The 15,494-nt window shown below is 45.8% G+C and overlaps 1 protein-coding gene across 1 annotated transcript in view; it reads right to left on the bottom strand.

The window, feature by feature from the left end:
* Positions 1–3,507, bottom strand: part of SETX (senataxin) — a 251,608-nt gene extending 248,101 nt beyond the window's left edge. Inside the window, 1 exon segment of the mRNA XM_077486163.1 lies at positions 3,304–3,507. Within this exon segment, the coding sequence (XP_077342289.1) occupies positions 3,304–3,504 (201 nt within the window). The 5' untranslated portion in view covers positions 3,505–3,507.
* Positions 3,508–15,494: the final 11,987 nt, after the last annotated feature.

Here is a 15,494-nt window from a genome sequence, read left to right as displayed (position 1 = left end):
AGGTGCTTCCTATTACCCAGTTCTGCTCTGATCCATGCTGCTTCCTCTATTTTTGCTGACCTCTCTCTTATCCTGTTTTGCTACTTCTGATCCCTGCTGCCTTCTCTCCAATCACCATCACTGAACCCCCTTTTCAACCATGCTAGTCTGTTGTTATCGTCATTGTCAATCACCATTGCCTTCTGTCCATCAGATCACAGCCACCCCCCCCCCCCCCCCACTTTCCCAGCCTGTCCTCCGCACACACACACTGATCGTGCCACCATCTCTCTGATTTTGTCCTGCTGTTACTCATTCCTTTGCTTCCTCTCCCATCCCATTTTGCCATCACTAATCCTTGTTGTTCTCTCTTTTCGACCTGGTCGTGCCATCACCGATCCTTAATGACGCCTCTCCCATCTAGACATCACTGATATCTGCTTCTCCTCTCCAATCCTGGTGCACTGTACTAGATTCAAATTGCCTAACCTCAAAGTCCCCTTCTACCATCTCTGATCCCCACTGCCCCATGCAATAGGCTCACTCCACTTTAACCAAACCAAGGAGTTCCTATGCTGTCCTGCCATCACAGATCACCGGCAACCAAGATCATCCTGCCAATTCAGATCGCTATTGCCTCGTTTCCACTGAGCGTATCGGTTTGGGTTGGTTCAGCATGGTACACTCGAGTGTTTCCATTATGAAAATGGCCCATACAACCTAACCATTCATGGTCCCGCTTCAGATGTGCGACCATAGAAAAATGGTTCAGTACTGTTAGGGTGGAGCTATTGGTGTCACAATACATTCCACTGATTGGCGGACAGAAAAAAAATAAAATAAAAAAAATAAAAAGGCAATGCTCACGTCAAAGGCATTTTTTCAAAACCCCGTATGGCCCCGTCAGTCTGACTTGCAGTGGAAACGCTCCGTTCCGCTCAGTGGAAAATGAGGCATATGCAATCTCCCTGCCATTTCTGCCATTAAACAATTTGCACCATCTCTTTTCCCTTCCTGTTCTGACAACACCAATACCCGCTGCCACCTCTCCAATCCCAGTCAATTAACAGATTATCTGGCATACCTCCTTATCCTATCTCTGATTGCTTCAATCTCATTAAATATGTCAATACATTATAACTAATCCCTGCTGCATCCACTCCACCGCTACTTATTGGTCACTTTACATCCCATTCTGTCATTACTGGTCCACTTCCTCTCCAACTCTGCTCCACTGTCACAATTTCATCTCTCCCACCCTGCTCTGCCAACCTCCACCCCTTAAACCGTACTGCACTGCGACTTATTCACACCATTTCCTGTCTCGTCTCATCTTGCTATCGCTGATCTCAGTTACTTAATCTCCCATCCTGTTCTGGAGTCACTAACCATGCTTCCGCCTCTCCCATGTTCTACTATTATTGATCTCCCTGCCACCTCTCCCTTCGTAATTGACCCTTGCCAATTCACTCCTCTGCCATCACCGATCCCTGCTTTGCCGATTTTGACCACCAATGCCTCTTCTCCAATCCTGTTCTCCCATCACTGATCTCTGCTCTACAATCCCATTTGGTGTTGACCCTTGCCCCTCCTTCGATACTGTTCTTTCATCACTGATCCCTCCTCTCCTGATTTGCCATCAGTGATCCTCACTGCCTCTTCTCCCATCTGGTTCTGCTGTCATTGACTATCGCTGCTTCCTCTCACCCTGCCGTCACTGATCTCTGCTGCATCCTCTCTCATCCCATTTTCAGCTGTCCCATCTCCCATGACTGGTCGCCGCTGCCTCCTCTTCAATTCTTTTTTGCCACCATTGATCCTCACTGCTTCATCTCCCATCCTACTCCGTTGTCAACCCTAGACAATCTACACCGCACCCTGTTCTGCCGCCACTGATCCCTGCTGCCTCCACTCCCATCCTTTCTGCAGTCACTGATCCCTGCTGCCTACCCTATAATCCAGGTCCACTGCAATAGATTCTAGCCACCTTCCTTCAATATTTGATCCCTGCTACTTCACATAATATCACACTCAATTGTCTCCAATCTCTGCTGCATCAATTTCCAATCCACTCTAACCAAACTAGTATTAGTCCTCCTACATCCCCACTCTGTCAAATTCAATTCTGAAGTATCACCACTTCACAAACCATATTCTGACATGACAGGTGCCTACTGTTTCACTTGCATCCCGATCTGCCATCACAGATCTTCAATATCTCTTCTAAATCGTACTCGAGTGTCACAGATTCATGCTTTCACCTTTCTAAACACTTTTTTTTCCTCATCCTGCTTCATTACTCACACTGCTTCCACTCTTCCTATCCTGCTCCACCATCCCCTGTTCAATCCATCACTGAGCTCTACTTAACCATTCTTAAGCCTAGTACACACAATCGGATAAAAAAAAAAAAAAAAAAAAGGATTCTGAAACGATTGTACGTTAATATGATCGTTAGTACACCGCTCTCAAGAGCCAATCACGACAGTTCATGCGACATTACCCGAAGGGACGAACACAAAAATGTTTCCTCGCGCAATACCAGAACAATCTGCATTTTATCAGTACGGCATTCGGCCAAAAGACACCACGAATAACCAAGAACACACATGCTGTGATCGAAGGAACACATTACATCACGTTCGAAGTTGTATTTTGTCATATGAGATTTTTCGTAAATTAAGTAACCTTCATTTTCAAAATGAAACTAGCCTACAAAAATAAGAGATGATCATTCTTCTGATATTTTAATTGTGTGTATGAAGCTTTACTAGATCATTAACGATGCACCACTGATCTCTGCTTCCTTCTCTCTTTGCTCCTTATATTCCCAGCCAGGCAACAGATTCCATTGCCCCTTCAATGCCGGTGTGCTCAGGACACACGAATTCTGACACTATCAACTCCACCAACATCGTTTATACCCCCAGTGCTTAACATTTTTCCCAAGTTTGACTATATTTAGGTTGTGAACTGACTTTACAAAGAAAATTAACAAAAGCTTTCCCATTTATGGCATCCAAAAGTCAAGATGAGATTAGTCAACAGTTATCACACCTCGTGTCCCCTTCTCTACCCAAGCTATTTATGATCTGGGTCTCTTTTCCACAATCTTTATCAGTGGACATGGGATTCCATCTATCAATCCGATTCCTCCTGTGCCTGAATTGAGCATCTTTGCTAGTCTTCAGATAAAAGTGCAATATTGATGCCAAGTGGTAGAAGGCCCCATGTCAAAGATGTTACAATGACATTCGCCTACTTTGAATTATAGAAGCCCAATAACTAAAAATGGTATTTTCTTGAGGTCTCGACATTTTCTACCTTGTGAAGCTGTGGATTTTCATCTCTGGCTCTGTGGTATTCCACCACACACTCCATGCAGTAGGAGAGGTCCTCGTTGGCGCCAATAAAATCCCCATTTTGTAATTCCTTGGCAGCATAGCGCTCAAGCAGTTCTGCTGTGACAGAGCCCCCCGGTGTGCACCAGCGACAGGTGCTCATTATCCTGTCTGCGAAAGACATTGAAAAGTTTGTTGAGACCTATGAATCCTGCAACATTACCAAACGAAACAGTTAAAAACTGGCCTAAGGCAACATCTGGAAGCGGAAAGACAGGAAGCGCCAGAAAAATTCAACAGGGATACAGGCAAGAAACAAAACCAAAATTTTTTTATTTTTTTAGAAGAGTGGGGAAGGGTTAGAATTTCTGCCAAAGTCTGACTTCTTGCCCAGGTAAGGCTCATGCCTCAATTTCTTATGAACACAAGGAAGGAAACGCTCTCCCAAATGGAATTAGAAAAAAACCTGACAAACTCACTCTATGCGACTGTCATCAAGACTAAGAAAAAGCATTTTGGTTGGAGTCAGGGGTATGAGGCTGAAGTGCTAAATACACGGATGAAATACATACTAAGGAATGGGTTTATCTGCCTCAGGATTTGCATTTCTGTCCAGTCCTGAGATTTACACAGCTCTGCCACACAGCATAGCCTTGTTTGTCAGGGCGGGGGACCCAATTTGTTCTGGCTGCAGCTCATTCACAGACATGAGCAACATTGCCACCACCTCCGAGGCTCCATTCACATCTAGCAACTTGAGATCGCTGGCGGAATCACTGCGATTTTGTCCACCATTCCACATCACACTGAAATGCTGGCACTACAATCACGTCACAACTACACCACATCTAGGTGCCATTGAAAATGGATTGCACCCAAACAAGGATGCTGCGTTTTGCCAGCATTGCAGTGCAACTTGGGCTTGCAGCAATTTCAAATCTCTAGATGTGAATGGGGACTGAAAAGCAATGTGCAGTGGACCAATTTTCAGGAGGTAGTCCATGGACAGCTAAGAGATGATAAGTCTCCTCACCGCACGTTTTAACCATATGCAAAGCAACAACGTGCATTGCATGCAGTTGCACTGCAGCCCATTACTTAAAGAGATCACTCTTGGTGGCGTTATTGCCCAATGAATGGGACTTTTGGTCGAAATTTTGCTGCAACGTGAACCAGTATGGCCAACGGTAACTTGTGACTGGGTAATTTAGCACAGGAAGGCAAGATCGCAATGCAACTGCCTATTTTTATGGCCCCTTTAAACTGGATCTTAAAGATTCTGTCCTTCCCCTCAGCATGTGACAGCGAAAGGAGAAACAGCAAAATAACAACGCTCATCTCTCCGACCTCTCCTCTCATCAGCATGCTCCTGCTGTGACTTCTCCCTATCCTCATCTGAGCTCTGTTTAAGGGTCCATGCTCACTGTCTTATGCCCGATTGACACCTATGATACACGGTTTTGATCCATTGAAGTACAAAACTGAAAATGGAAAAACAAAAATAAATAAAATCATTACACCTACGAGAGTTTTGCCTGTAGAAGCAGCTCAATGTTATCCTAGAGGCCTATCTTTTAAAAAAAAAAAAAAAAAAAAAAAAGGAGGCTCTATAGGAGAGTTTATTTTTTCCTGCCAGAGAGCTGGCGTAAGCCCAGTGTGCATGGAGCCTTAGCCCAGGTTCACACTGCAGCAACTTTGAACCCGAATCCCAGAACAACTTTGGCACGACTTGTAAGCGACTTCTTTACCAGAAGTCAATACAAGTCGAATTCAGCTCAAAAGTAGCGCAGAAACCTTTTTTCCAAGTCGCACTGATTAGAACAGTTCCATTGCGCTGAATGGGGGTCCAACTTCAAGTTAGAGCGATTGTCGCAGTAGCGTCAACCGGGCATCATATTGGATTGCTGATCATCATGGCCGATTACATGGCTGGCATTCTTGGAATATATTGTAGGCTGGATTTATGATCAGAGCCACATTCAGGTGTGGCTTTTATATCATTCTGGAGTTCTACACCCCCAAGCGTGCAGTGACTTTTGCATAGCGGGAACAATCATTCCAGCTTGCGATTTTGGCTGCATGCAATTCCATGTGTTGCACGCAGGGCAGCTGGTTTGCTTCATGTGCAGCCCTATACATTTCGTGTCCCGAAAAAGTTCATGCTTTCTTTTTTGGGCAACAAGAACAGCGTATATTTTAGACCTTGCATCTTGCCACGATCGCAGCAGAACTGCATGACGTTTGCGATGATCGATCGTATTGTTAATTCAAAACACTGAAGAATTCTATTTCACAAATGTCAGATTCGGGGGATAGGGGGCCCTGACTATAGGAACTCCGGAGAAGAACGCCGATATGAGAACTCCATGGAAGGCGCCGGGCTGTCCTCTTCTTCTAAATACTGACGGCTGACATCGCAATCCTCCGGCTTCACTGAGCATGTCACCGGCCACCCCTCTATGACCTCCTGGAGGAATGGAAGCCGTCCAGATGTGTAGTCAGGGGAGGAGAAGGTTAGACAGCAGTCAGGACAGGCCTGTGTGGTGCAGACATGAGGAGATCACACATGGGGGATCCTATGAGGACACAGGCTGTAGAGGGGGGACAACCTCCCTCTTGACACTTCCTCTTCATTGCTGCCAGTCATGCAGACCCCTCTGACAACCCCCCCAGTCCGTGCCTTTCCTCAGACTCTCCGCAACACTTTCCCTGGTCCCTCCCCACAGCTCGGCACCTTCCTCTTCCTCTTCCCCTCACCTCCGTGGTGCTCTCAGCAGCTCTCCTCAGCTCTCCTCAGCCCTCCTCCGCCATGGCTAGCCCCCGGCCCTGCAGAGAATACAGACCCGCACACCGTTCAATCGTTCAATCGTTCAACAGTTCACACGAGCACCGCGGAGCTCCTCCCCCCGGAAGTGACCTAACAACGCTGCTCTGTTTATTTGCGGTACAATAATTTTTTTTTTAATTTCTGCCCCGCCTACATCGCGTGTCAGGGCTGAGGTGGAGGCCGCGCCCACCTAGCTGTCCTTTCAATCCCATAATCCCTGCTGTTCCAAACTAAGCGCGGCCATAAAATCCGCATACACTTTACGACCTGATCGTGGGGATGTGTGCTATCAAAATCATGGCAAATACGTGAAAATGAACACCATCAGCTATACATATTCTATAGATAATCTCTGTGATAAAAAAAGATTATTGCGATATCATGTGACAATTGCTTCAATGATATGCAAGGTTTAACCACTTCGGCTGCGGAAGGTTTACCCCCCTTCACGACCAGGCCATTTTTTTGCTATATGGCACTACGTTGCTTTAACTGACAGTTGCATGATCACCGTGTGAACCAAGAAGTGCTGGGAAATGGCATTCCTTGGTCGGTGGCTCTCCCTGTGGGGGGGGGGGGGGGGCCTGTGCTAATAATCGGCACATTGATTAACCGCACAGCCCTGATCAGATGTGCCATTCAGTGCCCGACAGCTGCCAGCTGTGCCCCTTCAATAAAGTCTCAGTGCCCAGCAGGAACACCTGTCCGTACCTCATCATCTGTGCCCATCAGCCCCGCCTATCAGTGCCCATCAGTGCTGCATATCAATGCTGCCTATCGGTGCCCATCAGTGTTGCAAATCAGTGCTGCATATCAGTGCTGCCTATCGGTGCCCATCAGTGCTGCATATCAGTGCTGCCTATCGGTGCCCATCAGTGTTGCATATCAGTGCCGTCTATCAGTGCCCATCAGTAGAGATGGCCTTGCGGTTCGCCCGGCGGTCGGTTCGCAGCAAATTTTGCGTGTTCGCGATTTGCCAAACCGGCAGACTTCTGGCGCTGTTCGCCTGGTGGACATATGCGTTTACATTGTGAAAGAACTTTGACCCATGATGACACATCCATCATGGGGTACAGGACAGCCAATTGAGACATTTCAGCACATGGACAATTGGACATTCCCCCACCTTATAAATAGACCTGATCTGGCGGCCATTTTACATTCTGTCTTTTGTCAGTGTAGGGAAAGGTTGCTGTGTGAAGCAGGGACAGACTGTAGTGACACAAATCGCTAGCTATTAGGTCCACAAAAGTCCTTTTAAGGACTGGTATAGGTGTAGTACGGTATATAGGGTTCAGTGCACTGCTGTGCTGGTGATTGCTGAGTGCACTGCTGACTGACTCTGCAGCTGTCTTTTGTCAGTGTAGGGACAGGACGCTGTGTGGAGCAGGGACAGTCAGTTTCATCACTAGCTATTACTATTAGGTCCACAAAGGTCCTTTTAAGGACTGGTATAGGTGTACAGTATATAGGGTGCTGGTGATTGCCGAGTGCACTGCTGCCCGATTCTGCAGCTGTCTTTTGTCAGTGTAGGGACTGAGGGACAGTCTGCAAATCACTAGCTACTAGGTCCACAAAGGTCCTTTTAAGGACTGGTATAGGTGTACAGTATATAGGGTTGTACACGTATAATATACTTTCTTCCAAATATAGAAAGAATATTATACTTGACTGCTGCCAGATTCTGCCAGATTTTTAATCTGGTAGATTGGCAACACTGGTGGCATATGAGCAGTGTACGACTTACCATTTGTCTTGACTGGCCTCAAGCCCATGGGCCCCCGCCCAATGGGGGGCCCCGCAGGCCCTGCTGAGATACATAGCCGAGTGTACTCGGTTTGGCTCCACTCACAGTCATGCCCAGTCCCACCCTATGATGGACATAATACAGGGACTGGGTGTGACTGTGAGCCGAGCCAAGTACACTCAGCTACTCTCGGCTCCGCTTGGGACTGCGAGAGGACCCGAGAGCCGCCGAGAGGACCCGAGAGCCGCTGAGAGCTGCCAAGAGCCGCCAAGAGGACCCGAGAGCCGCTGAGAGCTACCAAGAGCCACCAAGAGGACCCGAGAGCCACTGAGAGGACCCGAGAGCCGCCGAGATACACAGGACACTGTATCTCGGTGGCGCCATTTTTAAAATTCAAGACTGCAATGACAAGGCTGCAAATGACACTGGGGCAAGGCTGCAAATGACAAGGCTACACTGACAAGGCTGCAATGACACTGGACAAGGCTGCAGATGGATGGACAAGGCTGCAGATGGACATTGATAATTCTGCATTGATGGACATTTAAATGTAAGTTTTTTTCCTTAAACTTCCCTCCTAAAATTGGGGTGCGTGTTATACACCAATAAATCCGGTAATGTATAGAAGGTAGGGCCCGAAAGTGACTCAAGCCCAGGGGCCCCCACCACCCTAAGTCCTGCCCTGCATATGAGGTGTAGCGCTGGAAAAAGCCTCTGCTAAGCGCCTGAAAACTGCCTCCCATTCATTCAAGTATTTAGCGCTCTCAAAATGCCCTTCCTATTGGAATGAATGGGCAGCGCTTCTGATGCGTCTGAAAAGCGATTTGGAAACGCAGCAACACGGGAGTTTGTAACCCCTTCTTTGGGGTTAAAAGTGCCCCACTAGCAGCCAAAAAGCGCAGCTTAAACAGTGGTAAAGCGTTACTAAAACGAGCAAAGCTATACGGCGAACGCGGCCATGGCCACAGTGTGAAGGGGTCTTAAGGAGTTATTTCCACTATCTATTTAAGCAAAAGCCATTTTTCCTTCCAGAGCCAGTCAACTAGTCTCAGAGCCTTACCAGGCTCATCAACCCTCCTCAGACTCTTTCAAAGAAGATGACGTTGAGCATGACTGTATAGATCCTGAAGAAGATTATGTTAAACACAATTGTCACAATTCATTAAGCATGTGGTGAAGACGCTCTAAATGAACTGTTTGAACTCACCTTGTGCAAGGGTCCTCTATTTTGGCAAGGTCCAGTTTAGTTTCCAAAACCAGTACCTGGCCTCACAACTTCCTCAGGCCAACCAACCTTCTTCAGACTCCTCCAAAGAAGATGCAGATGAGGATGACCATTGTCCAGTTTTTGATCCCTCCTTTGTAAGGCTGGTGAGATGCCTCAGGATAGAAGGGACGTTGAAGTTGAAGTATTTCAAGTATCTCCAAAGACGGCTTTGCAATTTCCCTATGGTGACTGAGCAAAAAACATGTTTTCATAGCAGGATGTCAGTTGTGCACATGAAGGTGTCCAGCGTGTGGAGTCTGCTCTTTAGGTCAGTGTGTCCCTTATAGGAATGTCATATCTCCCAACCTTTTGAGACGAAATGAGGGACACCTATTAGCAAAAGTATGTAGGCATAGCACACACCCCCTGCTACTCCCCTTTAAAGGAGAATAAAAACAAATAAAATAAATAAATAAATAAAACAAACAAAAAAACTTAAACCCACAAGTGCTGTGGTGTTTTTTGTTTTGTTTTTTACCACTACTATTCCTTTATACTAGCTTTTTACATTTACAACTGCAGAAGTTTAGAATTTGCATGAAAAGTTCAGCACTGGGAAATACTTTTTGAAAGATAAATAGTGCATTTTATATGCAACTATATAAATAAGACCGAAATAAGGGACACATGAGGAGTAAAGAGAGACAGAGGGACTTTGTTCCAAATCACAACAGTCCCTCAAAATCAGGGACCGTTGGGAGCTATGAAATGGCCAGATACACGATTTTAACATTAGAAGATCATGTGTCCTTCAAGAAAGTACTCATTCACGTCATTGCTTGCTGAAGATAAAGCCTAAATTGACAATAAAGTTCTGTGATTGTGGCTTCCTGCCTCAAGGTAAATGTCTGAGTCATAGGAGACTGCACTGCAATGCCGCGTACACACAATCGGAAATTCAGCCAGCAAAAGACCGATGAGATCTTTTGGTTGGAAAATGCGACTGTGTGTATGCTCCATCAGACTACTGCTGGCCAAATTCCCACCAGCAAAAGATTGAGAGCATGTTCTCAATTTTTCGATCCGAAAAAGTTCAGATCGGAAATTCAGATCGTCTGTAGTAATTCCGATACGCAAACTTCCTACGCATGCTCGGAAACAATTCGACGCATGCTTGGAAGCATTGAATTTCATTTTCTCAGCTCGTTGTAGTGTTGTACGTGTAGAGATGGAATTTTTGCCATGTAAAGCTATGTAGTAAAGCAATGCTACTAAATTGGTATTTGACTCCCTCTAGTGGCATTGCAAGTGACTTAATTAGTCTGAAAGGACTCACTTACCACAGTGCCTCACCTACGTACACAGCTGTGTCAAGCGGGTTGAGGCAAATCATTGGGGGTGGAAGAGCAGAGTACAGGCCCATTCAATTACCAACAACTCCTTCAGGGGTAAGTGCTACATACGTCACAGCGTTCTTGATGGTCGAAAGTTCAGCAAACTTTTGTGTGACCCGTGTATGCAAGCCAAGCTTGAGCGAAATTCCTTCGGGAAAACCATCCAAGATTTTTCTGACGGAAAATCCGCTCGTGTATACGCAGCATAAGAGTCAGTTTCCACTGGAGGTTAGCCTCTGCAGTCCTGGCTGGTGGTACAGGAAAAACTGGAAAGCCAACACATCATCCGGAAGTCAGCAAAGATCTCCATGCAAGGATGCTTCCTGGCATTTGGGAATTGTATCACCCATACATGTCTTGGGGTGCTTTGAAATGGGTACGGCCTTGTTTGCTTGTGCCTTCAGGGACTCCTGACCATCTGACATGCCACATATGGCATGTAATTTTTTTGGGGGGCAAGCGGGTACCTGGTTTTGACCCAGCTCCCACTTCTGCTCATGGCATTGCTGTACCGAGCGGAAGTTCTCCTCTCTCCCTCCCTGAAATCTTCTGCACACGTCACATGTCCCAGAAGATTGCCCGGCCATTCAGAACGTGCAGTGCACACCTGGCTGTGAAGCCACAAGCTGTCACAGCCAGGTACCTACACCTGCAATGTCAGAATTGCGGAGAGGAGAAGGAGAAGAGCGAGGCTTCGGGCAGAAGCATCGCTGGACTGGTGAGTGTCTGTTTATTAACACATTTTGTAGCGGCTGACTTTTAATAAACACAGAAATGGGTGGAACTCTGCTTTAAGGCTATATTTAAAAGGCCACTCATCCTTCTCATCTTAGATCGTGCTACAAGCATTTCTTGCTCCAGCAACAGGGGATGATAATTCCAATCCCAGCAGATGAGGTTTTAGGACAGTTGTGCAGGGTCATCTGACTCCTGCACAGTCCTTCTGTAATTAGAAGCCCAACTAATCATGGTTCAAAGTATGCCTTTCTCTGCTATAGAACATATCGGTGGTAAAGTGTTGAATTGTCCTGGCGTTCCTCTTCACTTGCCAGCACCTTCATGCCTTATGATTATCGGGACCATGGTCTCTCCTGTGCTTGTATTGAGTGACTCAGTGGAGAAGACACCCTTTCCAGAGGTGTTTCTTGCACCAAAGTGGACATGCATCTAGGGCAGGGTTTCTCAACCAGGGTTCCGTTGAACACTTGGGTTCCTCTAGAGGTTGCTAGGGGTTCCCTGAGCAATGGTCAATTTCTGCCTCTCAGGTAAGTTCTCAAGGGCACCATTGATCTTTTTAGTTATCTGTAAGGGGGTAATTCTTCCCAATAATCACAAGTGTAAGAAGCATCCTTTGCATTGACCATCACATTAATGTATGATGAGTTGTAGATTTTCCATTTTTAGCAGGCGTTCCCCAGGACTGGAGAATTATTTCCAGGGTTCCTCTGTGTTGAAAAGGTTGAGAAAGGCTGATCTAGGGTAAGGTGGCCAGATTTTTTAAATGAAATCTGGGGACATATTTTTTTTTTTACTAGTAATGGCTAGGGCTGGGGAAAAAAACAATTTAAATCTTGAATCGAGTTGAGAGGTCAAATCGATTCAAAATTTCAGCAAATCGATTTTTTTTTTGATTTTTTTTCACCAGAACCAGAAAAAAAATCCGCGATTTAAAAAAAAAAAACTCGATTCACGATTCAAATCAAGGTTTTTTTTTTTCATGGACACCGCACCGATCCTGAGTTTAGGCGAGGCCGGATGCCATGGACTAGGCCGAAGCCACGGCCTTGCCTAAAACCTCCTGCCTGCAGCTCCTCATGTCCATCAAAATAAAAAAAAACCTTGAATCGAATCGTGAATCAAGGTTCTTTTTTTTAAATCGCAGATTTTGCTTGAGAAAATCACCCAGCTCTAGTAATGGCAGCAATTAGCGACTCTCTGCCCTTCACCGCCGCCGCCTGCCTCACAGCCTGTCAAGTCTTACTTCCCGGGCCCGGGCTACTACTGGGTGGGGAGCGGAGAAATATCACTCTGCCAGGGAAGGCAAGGAGATGGGCAGGTGGCTGGCCAGGACTGGAACCAAGGCAGAAGAACATGCAAGCAGGAGCTTAACGGGCATGCACCCGAAATGGAAGAAATATTCTCTCTGCTCTGACCAGCACATCAGAAAGGGGCACAGATAATGAAAAAAATACACCCTCACCCCCCCTGTAATTAAGATTTTTTTTTTAAATTCTGCACTGACTGTCTTTGAAATTGCCCCAGCCCCTGTTCTGGGACAGACTTTGTTCAGGGACAGTGTCCTCAATCCGGGAACTGTCCCCGGAAACCAGGGATGTCTGGTCACTCTAATCTAGGGTGACCAGACATTTCCAGAGACAGTCACAAGACTGAGGACACTGTCCCAGGACCAAGTCTGTCCCCAGTTTTTTCCTCGGCAGGCAGGGCCGGGACCAACATAAGGTGGGTTAGGCAGCAAGGATGGCGTGGTGGGGGGGGGGGGGGGAGTAGAGGATTGTGTATAGTTCTGTCAGGCTGCCATCTCCAGTAAAGACGTTGTGATCAGTAGGTAAGGACTGAAGAGGAGAGGCTCTGCTGGGCACTCTCTCTGTGCTGTCACCACACATGTGCTGTCCAGCAGAGCTAGGACAACAGGGTGACAAGGCTGCGGAAGTGGTGACACCTGGGAGGATGAGCATGCAGAGCAAAAAGTGCAGACAAGTGGAGGAGGCTGGGAACTGCACCTTGCAGGATCTGCTCTGACATTAATAGAGTAGTCCTTGGTTCTGCCCTCCGCACAGCTACTCTGGCATTGCAGCATCCAATAACTCCAGCCTATTCAGGTCTTCCATCTTGTCAGGTTGGTACTTTTTCCTCCAGACCTCTACAATGACTGACTCACCGAGGTGGCCATCTATATACAGTATTATTAATCAGTAAGATTGGAGCTAGTGCTGTAGAGGGACAGGGGAGACATTACCAGGAGGGTGAGGACTGGCATGGGACACTCTTCTTACGGGAAGGGGTTGGGGGTGATGCCAGGTATGGTTACACCTTAAGGGGGGTTGGGGGGTTGAGAATAATGCCAGGTATCTTCCTGTGACCCTACCCCCAACCTCTAATATTGCCTTTCTCTTGTTACCCTACCCAGACTTGTCACATTGCCCTTTTCGTGTCATACTACCCCTCTCCTGTCACCCTAGCCCCCTCCTGTCTCCCTGCCACCTATCTTTTTTTTAATCTCATGGACAAAATGTGAGAAATAACTTATATATCATACAACCATTCCATAAGCACATTCCGCTTGCACTGCATATATAATTTGAGGAAAATATGCTTATAAAATAATTTACCATTTGCCAATAAAAAAAATAATAAAAGTCTCAAAATTGCATTTTAAAAATCTGGTCACCTTACAAATATTCATGTCTCAGACACATAGTACAAAATCTTCTCAGTTGCTACATATATTGGATCAGAACCAACCAAGGTCCGATATTATTATTTCTGCCCCTGGTCAAAATGAAAGATTTGAGCATGCATACACTGAAGTAATTACGCTGAAATACCCAGTTCAGAGTATAATACTTTCTGTTTTAATATTTCCTCTTTCCAAGACATACCATTTCGTTAAGATTAAGATACGTCAGATAAGGCTGGTGCATGCAAACCACAAAACAACCACAAAATATATATATTCCATATTCCGACCGTGTGTATGCCCCATCGGCCTTTTTACGTCGAAAATTATGATGGACCTAGAAAGAGAACATGTTATTTATTTTTATGAAGAAACAAATTCCTATCGGAAAAAAACACTTGTCTGTATGCTGTTCCGATGTACCAAAAACAATGCATGCTCTGAAGCAGCTATTGGCTACTGGCTATTGAACTTCCATTTTCTAGTCCCGTCGTACGTGTTGTATGTCACTGCATTCTTGGCGGTTGGAATTTGGTGTGATCGTGTGTTCGCAAGACAGCTTCAGTGGAATTCCTTAGGAATTCCGTCAGAAAAACCTTCAGAGTTTATTCCGACGGGAAACTTGGTCGTGTGTATAGGGCATAAGAAGCGGCGAATGTACACAGACTTGTATCCGTTAACACTCGCCTACCTTCATTCCGATCAGCTAAAAGAGAGAGTAGAGTGGGCTTCATAGAGTAGAGGGGGCTATGTCCATGTCCACTCTGCATTGTGTCATTGTGGCCTGTGACCGGTTACCAAGTCACTTAAGTGGCTCTCGCTCTTCAAAAAGGTTGGGTAACCCTGCCCTTAGAGATGGTTCTTTTCAGTTGGTTCAATTTTCAATGGTTTTTATTTCAAGTTTTCCATAGTAAAATAGAAGTACAAAATAAGTAAAAAGTTTCGTAGTGGTATTTACAGCATCACAATCTATAACAAATATAAACTTTCTATAATATGGTACTGACATTTTGCCTCCTGAGATGTAATTTATGATATTATTGGCTACATTTGTGCTTTTCGAGTGGGGACTATGCCTAGGCTACATTTTTTTTTTATTAACTTTTGTCTTGACATTTATGGCTGGTGTCCTGCTTTAAAGTGGACCTCTACCATCCACCCAAGTCCCAACACCCCCCTTTTTTTTTAATTTTATCAATACTACCTGGTGGTAAGTTCTACTAATTTTAGATACTCACTCACCCAGGAAATCCAAGGCTCTCCAGCTCAGAGACTTATCTTTTCTTGCTTGGTCCCTCTCCACCACGTTTTCCCATGATGTCATAAAAGCAAAGGTCCAACATAGCGTAATATTGTCAAAAAATATTTTTTAATGAATAGGCGTAAAAAAAACCTCACATTTAGAAGAAATAAAAAACGGCATGTACATGAATGGGGAAACAGCGGTGTCTGCAGAGGAGTCCACCGAACGCGTTTCGACTACGGAGTCGTCATCTGGGGTCAGATAGTTCTATGTACGAGATCATCACCCCATCCCTCATTGGATATTAATGAACATCTTGCCTATGTGATGTGGTGGTG

This window comes from Lithobates pipiens, unplaced genomic scaffold, assembly GCF_037356315.1.
Source record: "Lithobates pipiens isolate NorthernLeopardFrog02 unplaced genomic scaffold, aLitPip1_a1.2 Scaffold_1, whole genome shotgun sequence".
In the NCBI taxonomy this organism is placed as follows: domain Eukaryota; kingdom Metazoa; phylum Chordata; class Amphibia; order Anura; family Ranidae; genus Lithobates; species Lithobates pipiens.
Note: the sequence above shows the minus strand (reverse complement) of the source record. Positions and strands in the feature narration are given on the sequence as shown.